This window comes from Desmodus rotundus, chromosome 3 (genome assembly GCF_022682495.2).
Source record: "Desmodus rotundus isolate HL8 chromosome 3, HLdesRot8A.1, whole genome shotgun sequence".
Classification (NCBI taxonomy): Eukaryota; Metazoa; Chordata; class Mammalia; order Chiroptera; family Phyllostomidae; genus Desmodus; species Desmodus rotundus.
The window spans coordinates 96039675-96057161 of record NC_071389.1 but is presented as its reverse complement, the minus strand read 5'-3'; the positions used below and the strand labels follow the sequence as shown (position 1 = coordinate 96057161).

Here is a 17487-nt window from a genome sequence, read left to right as displayed (position 1 = left end):
TAGAGACTGAATAAAGCACTTAGAAAAGTGCCCTATAGACATGCAATGTGAGGTATAAATAGCTGTACTCTCATCATCATTCTCCTCAGCTTTCTCCTCCCCCTCTACCCCCTCCCCCACACCTTTCCTCCGCCCTCAGCCTCCCTCCCCCACACCTTTCCTCCGCCCTCAGCCTCCCTCCCCCGCAGCCCTTCTAAAGCTTCAACCGGAAGCCTGAGCCTGGTAGAGTGCAGTGCGCAGGTCAGTAGCTGGGCAGCACTACAGCCTCTGCGCAACTCTGACCGGTAACCGCGCGCGACCTGGCCCAGCAGACATCTGCCTGCAGGCCCAGGCCACCACCGATCCGTGCCGGGTTGGGGTCCCCACTCGCGGCAGAGACCACACCACACCACCACACCACTCCAGCCAGCCGGCACCCCAGCGGCCTTGTTCTCCTACGCCCAGGGTCCCCTCCTCACGTTCCTCCCTGCGGAGTGCGCATCGTCTTGGGAAAGTCCGTTTTATCGGTATTTCTAATTTCTTGAACTTCTTGAACTCTTTGAGGTTTCTTTTAACCCTGACTTCAGCAGGACTGTGTTGGCTCCCGCCCCTTTCTGTAACTAACCTCTGGTTCAGGCGCTGCAACTTGTGGGAACCAGGGAGGGTTGAGGGTTTCCTACTCTTTGCACCAAGAGCTGGGTTTCTGCGGTGTTTTCAGAGGCTGAGAGTGGAGCCCTAACCTGCAGACCTGTTCAGAACCTTCTTGGATCAGGGCCTGGTTAGCGACCAGTGACTCTAAAGAGGCAGATGCATGCCTGGGGCCTACAGGGGCCTCCACTCCCAGGGACACAGTCTGTGACCTGCCCACAGTGGTCAGGGGTTCTGCTGCTGGGGTCCAAGTCTCTGCCCCGCCCCACCCCTTCTCAGAAAAATCTCTCCACCTTTCAGGAGCCTTTCCTCAAAGGGTTCCCAGCCTTGGGGCAGTCTCCTGTTTCCTATGTTATTCATCAGGTTATTGGTCAGTGTTTCTGACCCATCCTATTCTGGAATAGGATGCAGAATGAGTCACAAGGGTAAATTACAAAATATTTCACAGGTCACTTAGTCCAGTCCCCATCAGACTGTGTGCTTGGAGTCCCCATACAACAGTCCAACAAAATTGCTTCATTTTCTTCCTCAACTTCACCTCCTATGGCAGCTACTTCTATTCCTGGGCTTCTGTGTTTAGTTTATCTTACACTGAACCCAACGAGTATATTCTATGTAGCTTTGCCCTGCTGGCCTGAGAGTGTTGGCCCTTAGGGTCACTGGACAGAACAGTAACAGTGTTTCCCAGGCAAAGATAGTCACTTGCATGTTTACCAGCCCATTTCTTGACACTGATGTGTGCAGAGCCTGCTGGCAGGCCCTCTCCTTTGCTCCTGGGTGTTTATCCACATCCTTCATGAAATGCAGAGCCCACAGCAGAGCCCAGTGGCCCAGGTATGATGTAGTCCAAGCTGTCAGGGAAGGGCATTCCACAGATACCTTCTGTCAGTCCTTATAGCTCTGTCCTCACCCCTGCCCCTGCCCCTGCCTTGGCCTGTGACAGCTTCTTTGGCAATTCAGTTGCATCCTTCCCTCTAGTCTGGTCCTATGAAGGGTCCGGGCAGGATCTCCCTCTTGTTACTCCAGGGTCTTGGGCAGTTGGCATTGACTTTAGCACTAGCCACAGAGTTTCAGAAATTCCTTCCCTTACTGAAGGTGCTGCTAGCCTCCAGAACCCCCACCCTGGTTCTGTTTTGTGAAACACTGGGCTTGCTTTGCTTCCCTGCTGCAGTTGACTTTCGGAGTTACCCTGATTCCACTTCTTTGACATGCATCCCCATACCATATGTCCCAGTTTGCCTGAGACAGTTTGGGCTTATACCCTTTGCCTCGGCATAATTATTAATAGTATCCACTTTCACTTTCAAAGGATTCATTATTTGGATGATTAAACTTGTCTCTGTCTCTAAGTTGGATTCATTTGAATTTGAAGGCAGTGGGTAGCACCCAGCAGCTCTCACAGGACTGGCACAAGGCTCAGAGGTAACATCCACAGTCCAGCAGCCTAGAGTTCCTCCAGGTCAATGCTAGCTCATACCTTTTCTTATGCATGGGAGGCTTCAGGCTTCTTTGCCCCTAGAGGGCAGGGGTTCCATTCCCCTCTGGCCCTGGCCCAGAAATGAGTCCAAGCTGGTCTTGAGAGCTGCAGTGCATCTAGTGAAATTCATTCCTGGAGGTTGTGTGGCTTTAAAATCAGAGCCTCCAAATTTATAGCCATGACCCAGAGCAAGATGTTCAGAGCTCAAGCCCAGCTTCTTGCATGGCTCCTGGAAGTCTAGCTGCTGTGGCACTATGACCCAAGTTAGGCCTGAGGGGCCCTGGGGTAGCCTCCAGCCTACCCCAGGCAGAGACCTCTGGGTACACACACAGGCCAGTCAGCATGGCTAAAGTGTGTTGAAGGCAGCATCTCAGCACTTCTAACTACTCTTGTAGGATTAGGCTAAGGCAAGGCACTGGTTTTCATCTAGGATGACCTATTCTCCCAGTTTGCCTGGTACTAAGGAGTTACCCAGAACATATATGACTTTCAGTTTTAAAGTTAGGAAAGTCCCAGGAAGAGTGGGATAGGTTAGCTACCCTATTCTTAACCCTGACTGACCATTAGCTTCACATAAGGAGCCTCTCATTTAGAGATTCTAATTTAATTGGCCCAGGTATGGTCCTAAGTAGACTTTTTTTTTTTTAAAGCTCCCAAGTGGATTCTAACAAACTTCTAGAGTTGCAAACCACTAGGTTATAAGCCACATGGCTAAATAACCACTGAAGTTGGTGATTTTTCAGCAGAAGTGGCACAAACTTCTCTCTAAAGTGTGTATGACCAAGTGTGGTGGTCTTCTCTTTATCCAATGGGTTATCAAAATGACAATTATTCTCATTGCTATTATCTTTCTCCACCCAAGGCCTTCCTCACCAGTGAGGACCAAGCTGTCTTTCCTGGCATGATCTGGTACCCCTTCTCCCAAGGTAATAAGTCAGTGAAATTGCTTCATTTTAACTGGATGGTTCTTGATTTGCGTAATCCCAGATGAAGCTGGCATGAGACTTGAGGCAGGGCTTCAGTATTCTAGTCTGGGACCCTCACCCCAGTGAGTGGTGATCCAAGAGCTAGCTGAGGGAGCTGTGTACACTTCAGCTTTGCCCATGGGGTGCTGGAGAAAGATACCAGGTGCCTCTGGACTGTCCACTCTGCAGGCTCTAAGAATTATGTGGTATGTCAGCACCAGGGGGATGGCCCCACGCGTTGACTTTGAGGGGGCCCTGTTCTCTGGCTATGCACCTGATGGGGGCCTCTTCATGCCTGAGAAACTCCCCCAGCTGGACAAGGAGACCCTGCGTCGGTGGAGTGCGCTCTCCTACCCCGGCCTGGTGACGGAGCTGTGTGCCCTCTTCATTGGTCCTGAGCTCATTCCCAGAGATGACTTAAGTGGTGAGCATCCATCCCAATGCCACTTTCCTACCCCTGCCAGCCCAGCCCCCAGAGAGTTGAAAATCTATCACTTCCTCCCTAGGAGATCTTTAGTCACACTTCCTAAAATTTAGTGGGTCTTTTTTTTCGGATGCTAGAATTCTAGAATTGGAAATATTCCAAAAGAATTCATCTATTCCAGCTCCTCCCACCAGCCAAAATGACCTGTGGAAAGTTTTTTTACATTTATGTATTTATTTATTTATTTTAATCCTCACCCAAGGATGTGTTTATTGATTTTAGAAAGAGAGGAAGGGAGGTAGAGAGAGAGAAACATCGATGTGAGAGAGGAACATCAGTTACTTTCCATACACACCCCGACCCAGGATTGAACCTGCAACCCTTTGGTGTACAGGATACCTCTCCAACCAACTGAGCCACCCAGCCAGGGCTACTTTAGTTTATTTTTAAAACACTTTTCCCAGCCTAATAGCTTGAACGTTGGGATTTTTCTTTCCTGTATATAAGGCACACAGATCCACAGATTGCTGTTTTATTTCCTTGAGTGGTGATTCCAGAAGGGATTTTGTATGTCCTGGACTTGCTATTCCCCAACTATAATGTGCCTATGGATTCCCCTCAGAGATCTCATTAAAATGCAGGCTCTGATTGGGCAGGTCTGGAGTGAGCCTGAGAATCCTGTGTTCCTAGCAAGTGTCCAGCTGAGCCAGTGCTGCTGTTCCAGGGACCAGATATGTGATGTCCATAATATAATGGTGAGAGTTTGGGGCTGGGAAGAGAAGAGGACCATTCAAAATGTTGTCTGGTGACCAGCACTGATGACATTGCCTGAACACTTATTAGCATTCTCAGATTCCCTTAGACCTACTGAACCAGAGTCTGCATTTTAAGATCCCAGGTGATTGGCTTGCCAATTAAAGTTTGAGCAGTGTTCCAAACTGCCTTGCCTTGGGTAGGGTTGTATGCAAACCCTCCAAAGGTTCTGTCATCACAGGTGTGAAATTAGTAATGCAACAAACAAACAGCATCCTGTCTTTAGGAGAAAAATTAGAAGAGAAGAGACAAACATTGATTTGTTTGTCACATAAGTTTAATTGAATCCTCTGTTGGAATACATCTCACAGGAAATCCAAATGATGAAGATATTTATAAAATAAAAAAAAATTAAAGTCTTACAGTACATTTCTGCTCTCTGGGGAATCACCATTGATAGAGGACTCTATCAACAGTTTGGTGCATGTCTTTCCAGAATTTCTGTAAGATTATACAATTATATTCATGTATGGTATCATGTAGTATAAAAACTTCTGCTCTTTTTATCCTGTAGCAGAGATAAAATCTTCAAATTCAAAAGTGTAAAGAGACTGAGAGAGAACTGGAGGGGAGACATAATAATGCCCTTCACCTGTTGTGCCCACAGACCTGATCCACCGAGCCTTCAGCAGATTCCGCCACAGAGAAGTGGTCCATTTGTCCAGGTTGAGAAACGGGCTGAATGTGTTGGAGCTGTGGCATGGGGTCACATATGCATTTAAGGACCTGTCCCTGTGCTGCACAGCACAGCTCCTGCAATACTTCCTAGAGAAGAGAGAGAAGCACGTCACCGTGGTTGTAGGTGGGCATCATGGGAGGGAGCACTGGAGCCCCTTAGTGCCCCAACTTCCTGGTGTGGACCCACAGCATGTCCTCTACTGATGTCTGTCTGGGAGTATGTTCCTGGTTATTCTAGAGCAGGGTTCTTAACCTCTCATGCTTTGGCCCTTTTAACAATCTGATGGAGGCTACAGAATCTTTTAAGAATATTTTTAACTATATAAAATAGATAAGACTATGTGGTTCCAAGTTCACAGATGCTCTGAATTTGATCCATGGGTCTCTTGGTGGTTCATGGGCCCAGATTAAGCACTAGATTCCTGCCCTCAAAGTATTTGATAGTAGATATTGCCTCACTTGGCAACAGTACTTTAGGGACCATTTTTTTCCCTTTTATATCTCCCTTGTTCTAAATGGGCGGTTCTTTTTTCTTCCCATCCAGGAACTTCTGGGGACACAGGGAGTGCTGCCATTGAAAGTGTTCAAGGGACAAAGAATGTGGACATTGTTGTTCTCCTGCCCAAGGGGCACTGCACAAAGATCCAGGAGCTCCAGATGACCACAGTGCTGAAGGAGAATGTCCGTGTGTTTGCAGGTGAGTGCCGGGACAGAGACTCCAGGGACAGCGTGCCCTGTTAGACAAGATGGGCTGGAACAAAACTGGATATTGACTAGCTGGCCATCCCTTCTTCCCTTCCTCCCTTCCTCCCTTCCTTGAACAGTCATATATTCAGGTTGGTAATATGCCTTGGCTTAGCTTTGGGCAGATTCTTGGCTACACAGTCTAATAAACTACTAGAGATGACAGATGCATAAACCAACATTGACAGTACAAACAAGGAAGTGCAAGTTTAGAAACATATGCTAAAGAACAACCTCCTCTGTGCAGTTCAACCTGCCAGTGCCATGTGTATATGCAGCAACCCACAGCCATACCCTGAACTAAGGGACTGAAGTTTAGAGGGCAAGAATGTGCTACATAATTATTTTAAAAGAATGGGTCATTACAGGTTGACAGCTAATGTCCTCCCTTATAGTATGGAAATAACTAAGCCTATAGTATGTAAAGAATTTGGTTAGCAGGTCTAAGTATTGAAAGTACGAAGCTCCTCAGCAGGCTCATCACTAGTGACACCCTTCTTGGGCCACATCATGATTCATAGCATTTTGGGAAAAGCAAAAAACCATCTCCTTTAATGTCAGGCCATCTATTCCAAATGAATTTAATCTTTATGGAGATTAAGAATGGAGAAAGAGGGAGTGACTTTTTGTTTTTATCTCTCATATCCTACAAGATTCCAGGTAGCCCCAAGGTAAGGGTCTAGGTGAGGTTTTCTGCACTGTGTCCTTGGGCAGGGTGTCCAGGCTGTCTTGGCTTGGTTAGGTGACGTATCTGTCAGGACAGCAAATGGGGGCAGAAGACATTCCTTCTACAGCTGGCCTGGCCTCCTGCTATAATCTTATAAAGGCTGTTTTTATATAATACTAAGTTGTTAAGGAGAAAAACTCAGTAAAAACAAACCTTACCCATGAGAATAGCATGAGTATCCTTTGTCTCTTTGTTCAAGATCAAGAAAAAAGGCCCCTGTGCTTTTTTCTTCAGCAAAAGCATACACATTTATGGTTTAACTAATATAGGTGTTGCAAAGTCTCACACGTTAGTCTGGTTAATTGCCTGTATTTGGCTGCATTTTCCTGCAGTCATTGGAAGGTTTTAATGCACAAGATTCAAGTTCCTGAGGGTCCCTGTTATACCCCAAGCTCCAAAATTGCTAATTGTAGAACAAGGACTGTCTTTTCCTAGAATCAAAGCAATGAATAATAGTTTTTTGTACCTCTGTCCTGCCACCTACTCCTCCTCACTTTGTACAGATATTGGAAGGATTTTACCTGAGGGTGTGCGTGGAAACTTCATTACTGACCGTGAGTTGGAGAACAGTGCCCATTTGCAAAATAAAGGCAGCAAAGTGGATGGTGGTGATGAGTGCAGTTTGTCAGAAATGTGTTACTGCTGGAGTCAAAGGGACATTTCTGTTTTGTACATGTTCAGAGCTTTAAGAAAGTAGAGCAACAGAGTTTACGTTAGTTTTTGTTTCTAGACATCCCTGTTTAAGTTCTTCCTTTCCTTTCTAGGGTTTTCTGATTTAGTTTCCAAGAGGATGTGTGTTAGTTTAGGAATTTTCACTTAGACTGGTGAGCTCAGGGTGTAGGGGTGGGTCACCTGAAATGTTATGTGTTGGACACTGTTTTATAAGTCATTAATTTCCATATACATTGTATGTGTATTGTTTTCTTAAGCACAGAATAATTGTCACATGCTAGTTATATACTATTTGGGATGGTTTTGGCTGGAAGTAACAGAAAATCTAACTCAAACCTGCTTGAGCAAGAATATTTTCCAGCTTATATAAGTGGAAGTCCAGAGGTGGGGTGGTCTGCTGATTGGTTGATTCAGTGACTTAGCAGTACCTTCAGGGACCCAGGTTCTTTGCATTCTCTGTTCTGCTTTCCCCAACCCTAAAGCCCATTCTTCTTGTGGGCTTTGATGGTTACTTGAGATAACCAAGTCTCTCTCCTCCTGTGACTTTCTCTTAAAAACAGTGAATCTTTTCCTGGAACCACAGAAAACATTCCCTTTGGCATGGTTCTAAAGTCATCCCCCAGACCTCATTGCTCTTGCACAGTGGTGGAAGTAGAATAGATAATAACCTCAATGTGGCACTTTTCCCAATAAATCTTACTCCTTCAAGTTAGGATCTAGAGGAAAAATAAACCCAGATTTCAGTTACGAGATCAATATTGGCTTGATTGCTGATTGAGCTGGGTTGGAGGATGCAGCTTGTACTAGTAGCCAATTCACTCATAAATTTACCTAGTTCATCTGCACATTAAACTATGTGCATACTTAGCTCAGGGAGGAGATGTCCTGCCCGTGCTAGCATACCTACCATGTAGGAGCAGAGAGCAGAACCTCCACCTTTGTGATCTAAATGAGTGAAGAAGGGCAGAGCACGTGGGACAGTGACTCTTCCCCCCAACTCCTGATAGAGGATGATGGAGTAAAGGATCAACCTCTCACTATCTCACCACGTGATAAGCCATTCCTTCTTCTTCCCAGAGAGTGAGGGAGGTGGGCATGGAGTAGAATTAGGAATTATTTTCCCAATATCCCAGAAAGTTGGCATTTTATATCTTATTTTATATAATAGTAAAAACATCATTACCTTTGGAAGAAACATGACCGCAAGAATATGAGACATGGTTTCTATAGTTGAAGAGCTTAACTTTGAGTATAGAAAGCCAGGCCAAGATACACCAGAGTAAAGAAACCAAGGCCAAGCCAAAGTCCCAGGTGGATAGGCTCAGCCTGGAGAGCCTTGCTATGGCAAGTGTTGACTGCCTGGGGTTCTTGGTGCTCCTAATAGCCGCCCTCTTCTCTCTCCCCTGACAGTGGAGGGAAACAGCGATGAACTTGACGAGCCAATCAAGGCTGTATTTGCGGACGTGGCTTTCGTCAAGAAGCATAATCTGATGAGTCTGAATTCAATCAACTGGTCCCGGATCCTCGTGCAAATTGCTCACCACTTCTTTGCTTACTTCCGGTGTGTGCCATCCCTAGATGTGCACCCACTGCCCCGTGTGGAAGTGGTTGTGCCAACAGGGGCCGCTGGTAACCTTGCAGGTAAGGAGACCCCTGGGCAGAAATGGGCTTTCCAGGAAAACATCTGTGGCCCTGGTTCTTGCAGCTGCTCCTTGCCTGCAACTGTGAGGAGAAAGATTGAGTTGTAGCTCTGAAGATGATGGGAAATTATGCAGAAGAAGCTCCCAAAAACTTCTCCCTAATACCCTTAGGGAACATCCAGCCTCTTGTTGCAGGAGGAGACATCCTCTGGCCAGCAGACCTGATGCTCTAGCTTAGCAGAATGTGGAGAGCTGAAGTAGAGGTTCAGCTGCTTTGCTTGACTGGCAGTACCCTCTTCCAGAAATAGGGACTTCACTCCTAGCCACAGCCAGCTGCCTGCAATGAGGGTAGCAGCACAGCAGGCAGTGTGTTTACACTCCTAGAACATGACTGAGGCCTGCACAGTGGAAGAAGCTCTGGACTTCGGGTCTTGTCCTGTTCTAGCCTCAAGTAGTGGAACAGTGTGGGTGCTCCCTGAGGCTCTGGCCTTCAGGTGTAAAGTGGCAGTGGGGCACTTATCATAGCTCTCAGGATTGCTGTGAGGTGCAGATAAGATTATTTTGTGTATGACCTTTGTATAGCTGCATGATATTACAATCATTTTCTATAATAATAATTAACATTTGTTAAGCACTAACTATACAGCAGGCATTGCTCTAAGTGCTTTTCTGTATTAACTCATTTAATTCTCCTATGTCCTATGAGAAGGACAATACTATTATTTCCATTTTAGAATGAGGAAACTGAGGCACGGAGAAGTTAGTTGGTCTGTCCCTATGTCCACACTGGTCAGTGGCAGAGCCAGAATTCCAGCCAGTGGGCTGCTCCAGAGCCTGTGTCCTCGCCGGCTTGCAAACCTGCCTCCTAAAGGGAATGCCTGGGGGTTCCCTGGGGGTTCTGTCATTGGGTATCAATGGGGTGGCTTAGGTGAGGCCGTGCAGGCATCTCAGTGGTCAGGAGTCTTCCTGAGTCCTTCCACAGTTAAGCAAGGATGACTCTGCCTTCTTCATCACCCATAGGGTGAAGCCCACCATGCTCCCCGTTTGCCATACCCTCCAGTGAACGATGCCATCTAGACCCATGTAGGCTGCACATGTCCCAGTGCTGACCACAGTGCCTGGCACAAAAGACACATTAGCAGAGGGGGATTCTAACTTTTCCTGCTCCATTAGGAACTAGCTGTTTGTCCTTAAGCCCCTTGACCCTCCTGAGCCTCCATTTCTCTTCTTTCATAGAAAGGTATCATGACATTTTCCTGAGGATCAAATGAAATAAGAATGTGAAAGCTTTGCAAATTTAAGAGTGATATTGGGGTGGTGTAGTTATCCTAATGTCTCTTAACTACTCACCAGAGCTAAACCATGGAAGTGTATGGGGTGGGCAAAAGTAAATTTACAGTTGGAATACAAATAAATAATATAATAATTAATAAATAGTAATGCAAAAATAAACTTTCAGACTCACAACTGTAAACCTAATTTTGCCCACCCTGTCTAAAATCTTCCTAAGCCTTGTTACTGTTCTGGGCTCTCCACCTCTCAGGTGAGGAGGAGCTCCTTGTTTGTCCAGTCTGAAGGTACTGTTCTAGGAGGCTGAGTCAGAGGGCCAGTGCATGTGTCTGGACTAAGATCTCCTTTGAAACTGCACTGTGCTTCTTAGATGGATCATTTAGACTTCCCAGAACTGCTGTTTTCTCTTTTGCAAATGGCAGCAGGCATGTGTGTCAGTACCTAGGGGGGCAGGGGCATGGAGGACAGTCGCAGGGCATGGTGACATTCTCCTCCTCTTCTTCCCTTCTCTGTTTTGGTAATAGCTTGTTGCTATTTGATTCCTATACTGTACAACTCATCAATTTAAAGTATGTAATTCTGTATTTTTTAGTATACTCAAAGATTTGTACAATAATTACTACAATCAGTTTTAGAGCATATTTATCGCCCTAAAAGGAAACCCTGTTCCCATTAGCAATCACCCACATCCCCTCATTCCCCCAGCTCTAGATTTTATCTAATCTGCCTTTACAGATTTGCCTATTCTGAAAATTTCACATAAATGGAATAATACAATATGTGGCCTTTTGTGTCTGGCTTCTTCTACTCAGTATAATGTCTCCAAGGTTCATCTGTGTTTTTACATTGATCAGTACTTCTTTCCCTTTTATGTCTAAATAATATTCCATTGTATGGATAGACCACAATTTGTTTATCCATTTATCAGTTAATGGACATTTGGATTGTTTCAGTTTTTAGATATTATGAATAATGCTGCTATGAACATTTGTGTATTTGTTTTTGTGTGAACCTGTTTTTAGTTATCTAGAGTGTACATACTTAGGAGTGAATTTCTGGGTCATATGGTAATTCAATGCTTAACTTTTTGAGAAACTGCCAGATTGTTTTCCAAAGTGCCTGCACCATTTCACATTCCCACCAACAGTGTATGAGGGTTCCAATTAATTCACATCCTGACTAAGATATGGTATTATCTGTCTTTTTATTCTAGCCATCCTACTGGGATGTCCCTACTGGGACAGACAATGACAAATTTGTCTGTCACTGGCTTGTTTGTATTTTCCTGATGACTGATGATGTTAGGTTACTTTTCATGTGTTCATTTGCCATTTATATATCTTTAGAGAGATGTCTACTTAAGTCCTTTGCCTATTTTTAAATTGGGTTATTTGTATTTGTATTGTTGGGTTGTAAGAGTTCTATATATATTCCAGATATAAATCTCTTATCAGATGTATGATTGGCAAATAGTTTTTCCCATTCTTTGGTTTTTTTTTTTAATTTTCTTGATGGTGTCCTTTGAAACACAAAATCTTCAAAAAAACAGGAGTTTTTTAATTTTCATGAAGTCCAATTTTTCTGTTTTTTTTTTTCTTTTGTCTATGCCTAAGAAACCATTTTTCTTCTCCTCTCTCATCTTAAGCTGGGTGCATTGCTCAGAGGATGGGCCTGCCCATCCACCTGGTTACAGCAGTGAATTGCAATGATATCATCCATAGGACTGTCCAGCAAGGAGACTTCTCTCTGTCTGAGACCATCAAACCAACTCTGGCATCAGCTATGGACATTCAGGTGGGACCTGTTGGGAGGCATGCAGTTCTGGCCAGCTGTTGGTTGGGTGGGGATGGACAAGGGCTGAGATCAGAGTACCCCCTGCCACTGGCTCCTGCCTTTCTATGCAGGTGCCCTACAACATGGAGAGGATTTTCTGGCTGCTATCTGACTGCAACAGTCTGGTGACAAGAGCCCTCATGGAGCAGTTTGAAAGGACCCAAAGTGTGTGTCTATCTAAGGAACTGCAAAGCAAGGTCAGTCACCACCCACACACCACAGAGAAAGAAAGATTGCAGCTCTAAGACTCAACCAGACTTTCGGTTTGAAAATCTGTTCAAGGGATGCAGACACCTGTTTCTTGAACATATGCTCTGAACCTGGAACTTTTGCAGTCACTTTGTTGAATGAGGAGAGGAAGTAGAGAGTACTTGGCTTAGAGTTAGATGGGACTCAATTCCAAGCTAGCTGTGAGACCTTGGACCAGTTTCTGAAACTTGGTGCCTCAATTCCCTTATCCATAAAATGAGGATAATAAGAATGCCTATCTCATAGCCTTGTTGAAGATTTATGTCAAACAATACCCATTAAGTACTTTGAATACTACCAGGCAACTATTGATATTATTATTTTAATTTTTATTGTTGATTTCCAATAATAGCAACAACTGGAAGTCACTTTGTCCATCTAGTATGAACAGAGACCATTGTCCTGTTAGGGTTTTTTTTTTGAAGGAGGTGAAATTTTGTCTTCTCAGAGTGGTATAAATCTAGTTGGGAGGGATTGCTTTCATTTTAACGTCACCTGGTGATGGTCACTTATGCAAAAATATAGAATTTTATGTCTTGAAGTTGCATTTAATTTTCTCTACCACAGTCCCACCAAGTGGTCATCCAGACTATGTATATTTCCAGGGACCAGAACCTCATGTCCTCATATCAGCTCTAATCATTACACAGTTCTTTATGTTGAGCTGTTCAGTGTTACACACTGGTTCAGTCCAATTCCCATATTTCAAGAGGATCTTTGTTTACCCACTAATCCTTCCTGGTTCCTTTAACTATGTCTTACATGACATAGTTTTGAGTGATTAGTTTCCAGAACTAGATACAGTTCTCTTGGCTTAGGTACTGACACAGAGCAGAGTGGTCTTTCTGTCCTCTGGAATATGTGCTGCATTAATGTAAACTTTTTTAACCAGCCTAGTCTGCTATAACAAAGTACCATAGACTGGGTGGCTTATAAACAACATGAATTCATTTCTCGCCATTATGTATAGAGGCTGGAAGTCTGAGATCAGGGTGTCAGCATGGATGGGTTCTAGTGATAGCCTTATGCCAGGTTGCAGATGGTGGCTTCTTGTATCCTCACACAGTAGAAAAGAGATTTAGCCAGCTGTCTGGCCTCTTTTTATAAAAACACTAATTCCATTCATGAAGGCTCCACCCTTGTGACCTAAATACATCCCAATGGCCCCACCTCCTGACATCATCACATTGGAATTATGGTTTCAAGACAGGAAATTTGGGGCAACACACACATTCAGACAATACCACAAGCAAAGATCAACTTAATTGGTTAATAGTTTGTTTTGACCTTCACTTTCTTTCTCTTCATGTGAATAAGGAATTCCATGAACAGACACAAAATCTCCCAGCTCTTTGTTCTCTTCCTGACAGTGCTTGTAGAAGACACTTCATCTATTAGAACAGCCTTCATTCAATCACTCATTCATTCATCACATAGATACTATGAGCCAGAAACTGTGCTAGGCACTGGAAATAATAATATAAGTAAAACACATTCATTGTCCTCCTTGAGCCCTAATGGGGCAGGTAGCTATATAAACAATTTTATAACACCCTCTGGTCTCTATTGATGTTGAATATATGAGGTCTTTCCAGAAGGTATCTGGCCATGTAATATGAAAAATGAGACATTTATTGAAGATACAAGATATAAGAAACATTGTACACAGGACAATGGCACCTCAGTCTTCTTCAAAGTAGGCACCTTGGGACTTCACACATCTCTCCCAATTACCATCAGCTGCCCTATCATATTTTCCTGAATCTCATCAATGATCTGAAATCTCTTCCCTTTCAAAGGTGATTTTAGTTTTGGGAAAAGCCAGAAGTCACAGGGTGCCAAATCTGGGCTGTAGTGAGGCTGAGTCACCTGGGTGATTTGATGTTTTGCCAAGAAACTCTGCACAAGACGAAGCTGCCAATCACTAGGTGCCCATAGCTGCAGTGTCCTGAATCATCTGAGTAGTTTCCACGGAGGAATGTTCAAGCTTAACACAAAACTTGATGCAAATTTATTGCTCTGCTCGCTCAGTCACATGTTCACTTAACAGCGTCTACCGCCCCCACTGACTGGTAGAGTGAAGTCGTCATTGTTCACACATGTGCATTCCAGTCCACTCTCCTTGGCTGCCAGGTTACGTCAATATTGTACAAACTGTTCTTGTTACATTAACAGTGGATGGACTTTTTCCAGACAGACCTGAAATGCAGGGTGTTTGGCATATTGTAGGCATGCAACAAATTTTCAGAGAATGATCAAATAAGCCATCTATACTGAGGGGACACAGAGAAAGGAGTTTTTCTGTCCAAGAGCAGTGAGGGGGTTTCCTAGAGGAGCTGCTGCACAAACTTGCTGGGAATTGACAGGAGGGGGTCTCACACCCACAGAAAGAGGGCACACCAATGACAAAGCACTGGGAATATTTGAATGCTCTTAACCTGTGGTTTTGAGGTTGTTGAACCAGACTCTGTATTTGCTGATTCATGAGCCAAATCCTAACTAGGTTTATTGACCTGAAAGTCAAATAAATTCTTCCCCCAAGTTAAGTGAATCAGCTTAACAACTGGGAAATGTGAGACTTGGCTGAATCTAAGCCATTCAATCTGAACATTCCCGTTGGGGGTTGTGTTGGCCTGGCAATGGTATGAAGTGGGTTTTATCCACCTTTCTTCCTGCTTTCCCCCAACTCTGATTCCACCCTTGTGGCCCTGGGACCTGTCAGCTTTCAGCAGCAATGACATCTGAGTCAGTGTCAGATGAGACCATCACCCAGACCATGGTCCGCTGCTGGGAAGAGAACCAGTACTTGCTGTGCCCTCACTCGGCAGTGGCTGTAAGCTACCATTACCAGAAGTTGCACGGGCAGGCACCCAGGTATGGCCATGGACACCTGGGTCACTGGGGGGTGGAACACTTTGATGTTCAGGGTCCCTCTTCTTCCTCAAGCAGGGGAGACAGGAATGTGAACAGATGACTTTAGTGAACATAATAGATGCTCTGTGAAACTGTGCCCCAAGAACCATAGTCCTAGAAGAGGGTGTGTGATAGATATCCCAGGGAGAGCCCACATGAGAGGCAGTGGCTAAGCTGGGCCTCCAGCAAGAAGCAATTTGCTTAGCAGTCAATGTAGAGATAAGTTTAAGGTACCACATCTGTCTCTCTCTTTCTCCTCTGTGCCCCACACTACCACTAACCTTCCCTGTTCCTTCTTCTCATCCCTCCTCCCCTTTCCCTTTCTGCGCCTGTCCCCCCATCTGTTATCTCTGACCCACTTTTCCACCTGCTCTACCCCACAGCACTCCCAGGTGTTGTCTGGCCCCAGCCTCTGCAGCCAAGTTCCAAGAAGCTGTCCTGGCTGCTGGGCTGACCCCAGAAATTCCCTCAGAGATCTTAGCCCTGGAGAGAAAGGAGACACGCTGTACCCTAATGAGGAAGCGTGACGACTGGATGCTGATGCTTCGGGACACGATTGAAGATATGGGCCGGCAGTGGAGGGATCGCTTCCTGAATGCTGCAGAATAGCCAGACTAGAATTGGCTTCCTTTAGACTTCAGACCCTGGGGTGGGATGGCGGTGCCCTCTGTGCTACCTTGAGCAACTTCTCCCTGTAAGTGGTGATATAGGAGGTTCCCAGGAGGCTGTGCAGGGGGGTCTGGAGCCAATGGCTTTGCTCCGTTCCATGGCTGCTTGCTCTGTGCTCTCACCTGGTGCTGTGGTACCTAGTCACCAGGGAGGCTGGACAGGGGTGTGTATGGTCACTGGAAGGGACCCCAACCGCTGGACAGTGCAGGGGGCATCACTGCTGCATGGGAAAGTTTCAGGACCTGCACATGAAGAGCCTTGGGCACAGAGTCAACCTTGGCTTTAGGGTTTAGGACCCCAGACCCTAAAACCTTTGCAGGTGGGGCCTGTACACTCCATTAGCACAGGTTTGGGGCTCACAATGCCTGAGCCTGTTTATCCAGAGGTCTGGGCCTATCTTGTAAGAGGCTGCCACCCTGTTGACATGTCAGAATCCCTAGAGTACAAGTGCACATCCAATATGATGGCGACTCTGTGGGCCGGGGACAGTGGCTGCTGAGGGGTGATGGTGATGCTGTGGTGTGTCCTGCATCTACCAGTTGTTTCAGATTGGCCCAGCATTGAGGGGGCAGCAGAGCAGGCAGTGGGGCACAGGTGGTGGTGGACAGAGTTGAGATGTGGTATCACCATGTCTAGCTATGTGGGAAAGTGTGCTCCTCAAGGTGCAAACTGAGTTAGGTTGCCCTGTTGCTCATATGTCGGTTTGCCTGCTCGTATATCAGTTCACCAGGGCGTGTGTCATACCAGCAAGAAGCAGTGATCTCTCTTGACTGCTAAATAAAGTCCAGATGCCTACGTTTCCATAGGTACTGTCAGAATCACAATGCCCCAAGAAATCAAATCATTCTTTTCTCTGAAAACATGGCTCATGCTCTCCCTTCTCTATGCCTCCAACCTTTCACTTGCCTAGGCCAAAGACCCACAGACTACTTGACTTTTGGTTCCTGTGTCTTGCTTGCTGTGGGCTCTCATCAGCCCAGCTGTAAATAATGATTTTTTTACTTGATTCTGAGGACTTTATTTACAAATAATTTTCTTCCACAGTGCAATATGCTTTATTTTCACAAAGGCATGCTTTATTGCTCCCAGCATTTTTATGTTCTAGCCCTGCATTGTCCAGTTTGGTGGCCACTAGCCATGTGTGACTATTGAGTACTTGAAATGTGAATAGTATAACTAAGGAACTGAATTTTAAATTTTATTTAATTTTAATTTACATTTAAATTTCAAAACTTACTTGATTGAGTTATTGGACAACTTTTAAGTGTGGCTGGGGAAATGCTGGTATGTAAATCTACCTATTCAACTGTAAATTTTATGAAGTACATAAAATACAGATAAGTATTCCCAATAAAAATAGAGTACTAACTTTGAACACTTAGATATTGCACAACTGAAAAATACATATGAAACATCAAAGACTTTGAATGAAAAAAATCTAACATCAATAATTTTATCTTGATTACTGATAAAGATAATATTTTGGTGTTTTGGGTTAAATAAAATATCAAGTCAATTTCATCAGTTTTTTTAAATTATTTTATTGTTGTTCAATTACAGTTGTCTGCATTTACCCCCTCCACTCCCCCCCACAACCCAGCCAAACTCACCTCCCTCTTGCTTCCACCGCCCCCTTGGTTTTGTCCATGTGTCCTTTATAGTTGTTCCTGAAAACCTTTCCTCCCGTTATCACCTCCCACCACCCCCACTGGTAAGATTGTTCTTAATTTCAGTGAGACATTCCATGCAGCAATATCTTCACTGAT

The 17487-nt window shown here is 44.9% G+C and overlaps 1 protein-coding gene across 10 annotated transcripts in view; it reads left to right on the top strand.

Moving 5' to 3' along the window:
* The first annotated feature begins 216 nt into the window (after positions 1–216).
* Positions 217–17487, top strand: part of THNSL2 (threonine synthase like 2) — a 64089-nt gene continuing 46818 nt past the window's right edge. The window contains exons 1-10 of one of the 10 annotated variants that reach the window (XM_024552343.3): positions 432–506; positions 2967–3030; positions 3259–3493; positions 4914–5108; positions 5529–5681; positions 8538–8768; positions 11703–11851; positions 11962–12087; positions 14862–15013; positions 15436–17242. In XM_024552343.3, the coding sequence (XP_024408111.2) occupies positions 3271–3493; positions 4914–5108; positions 5529–5681; positions 8538–8768; positions 11703–11851; positions 11962–12087; positions 14862–15013; positions 15436–15661 (1455 nt within the window). In that variant the 5' untranslated portion in view covers positions 432–506; positions 2967–3030; positions 3259–3270 and the 3' untranslated portion in view covers positions 15662–17242. The other 9 variants (XM_024552344.4, XM_045189129.2, XM_045189131.3 and 6 more) reach the window with 9 other exon arrangements.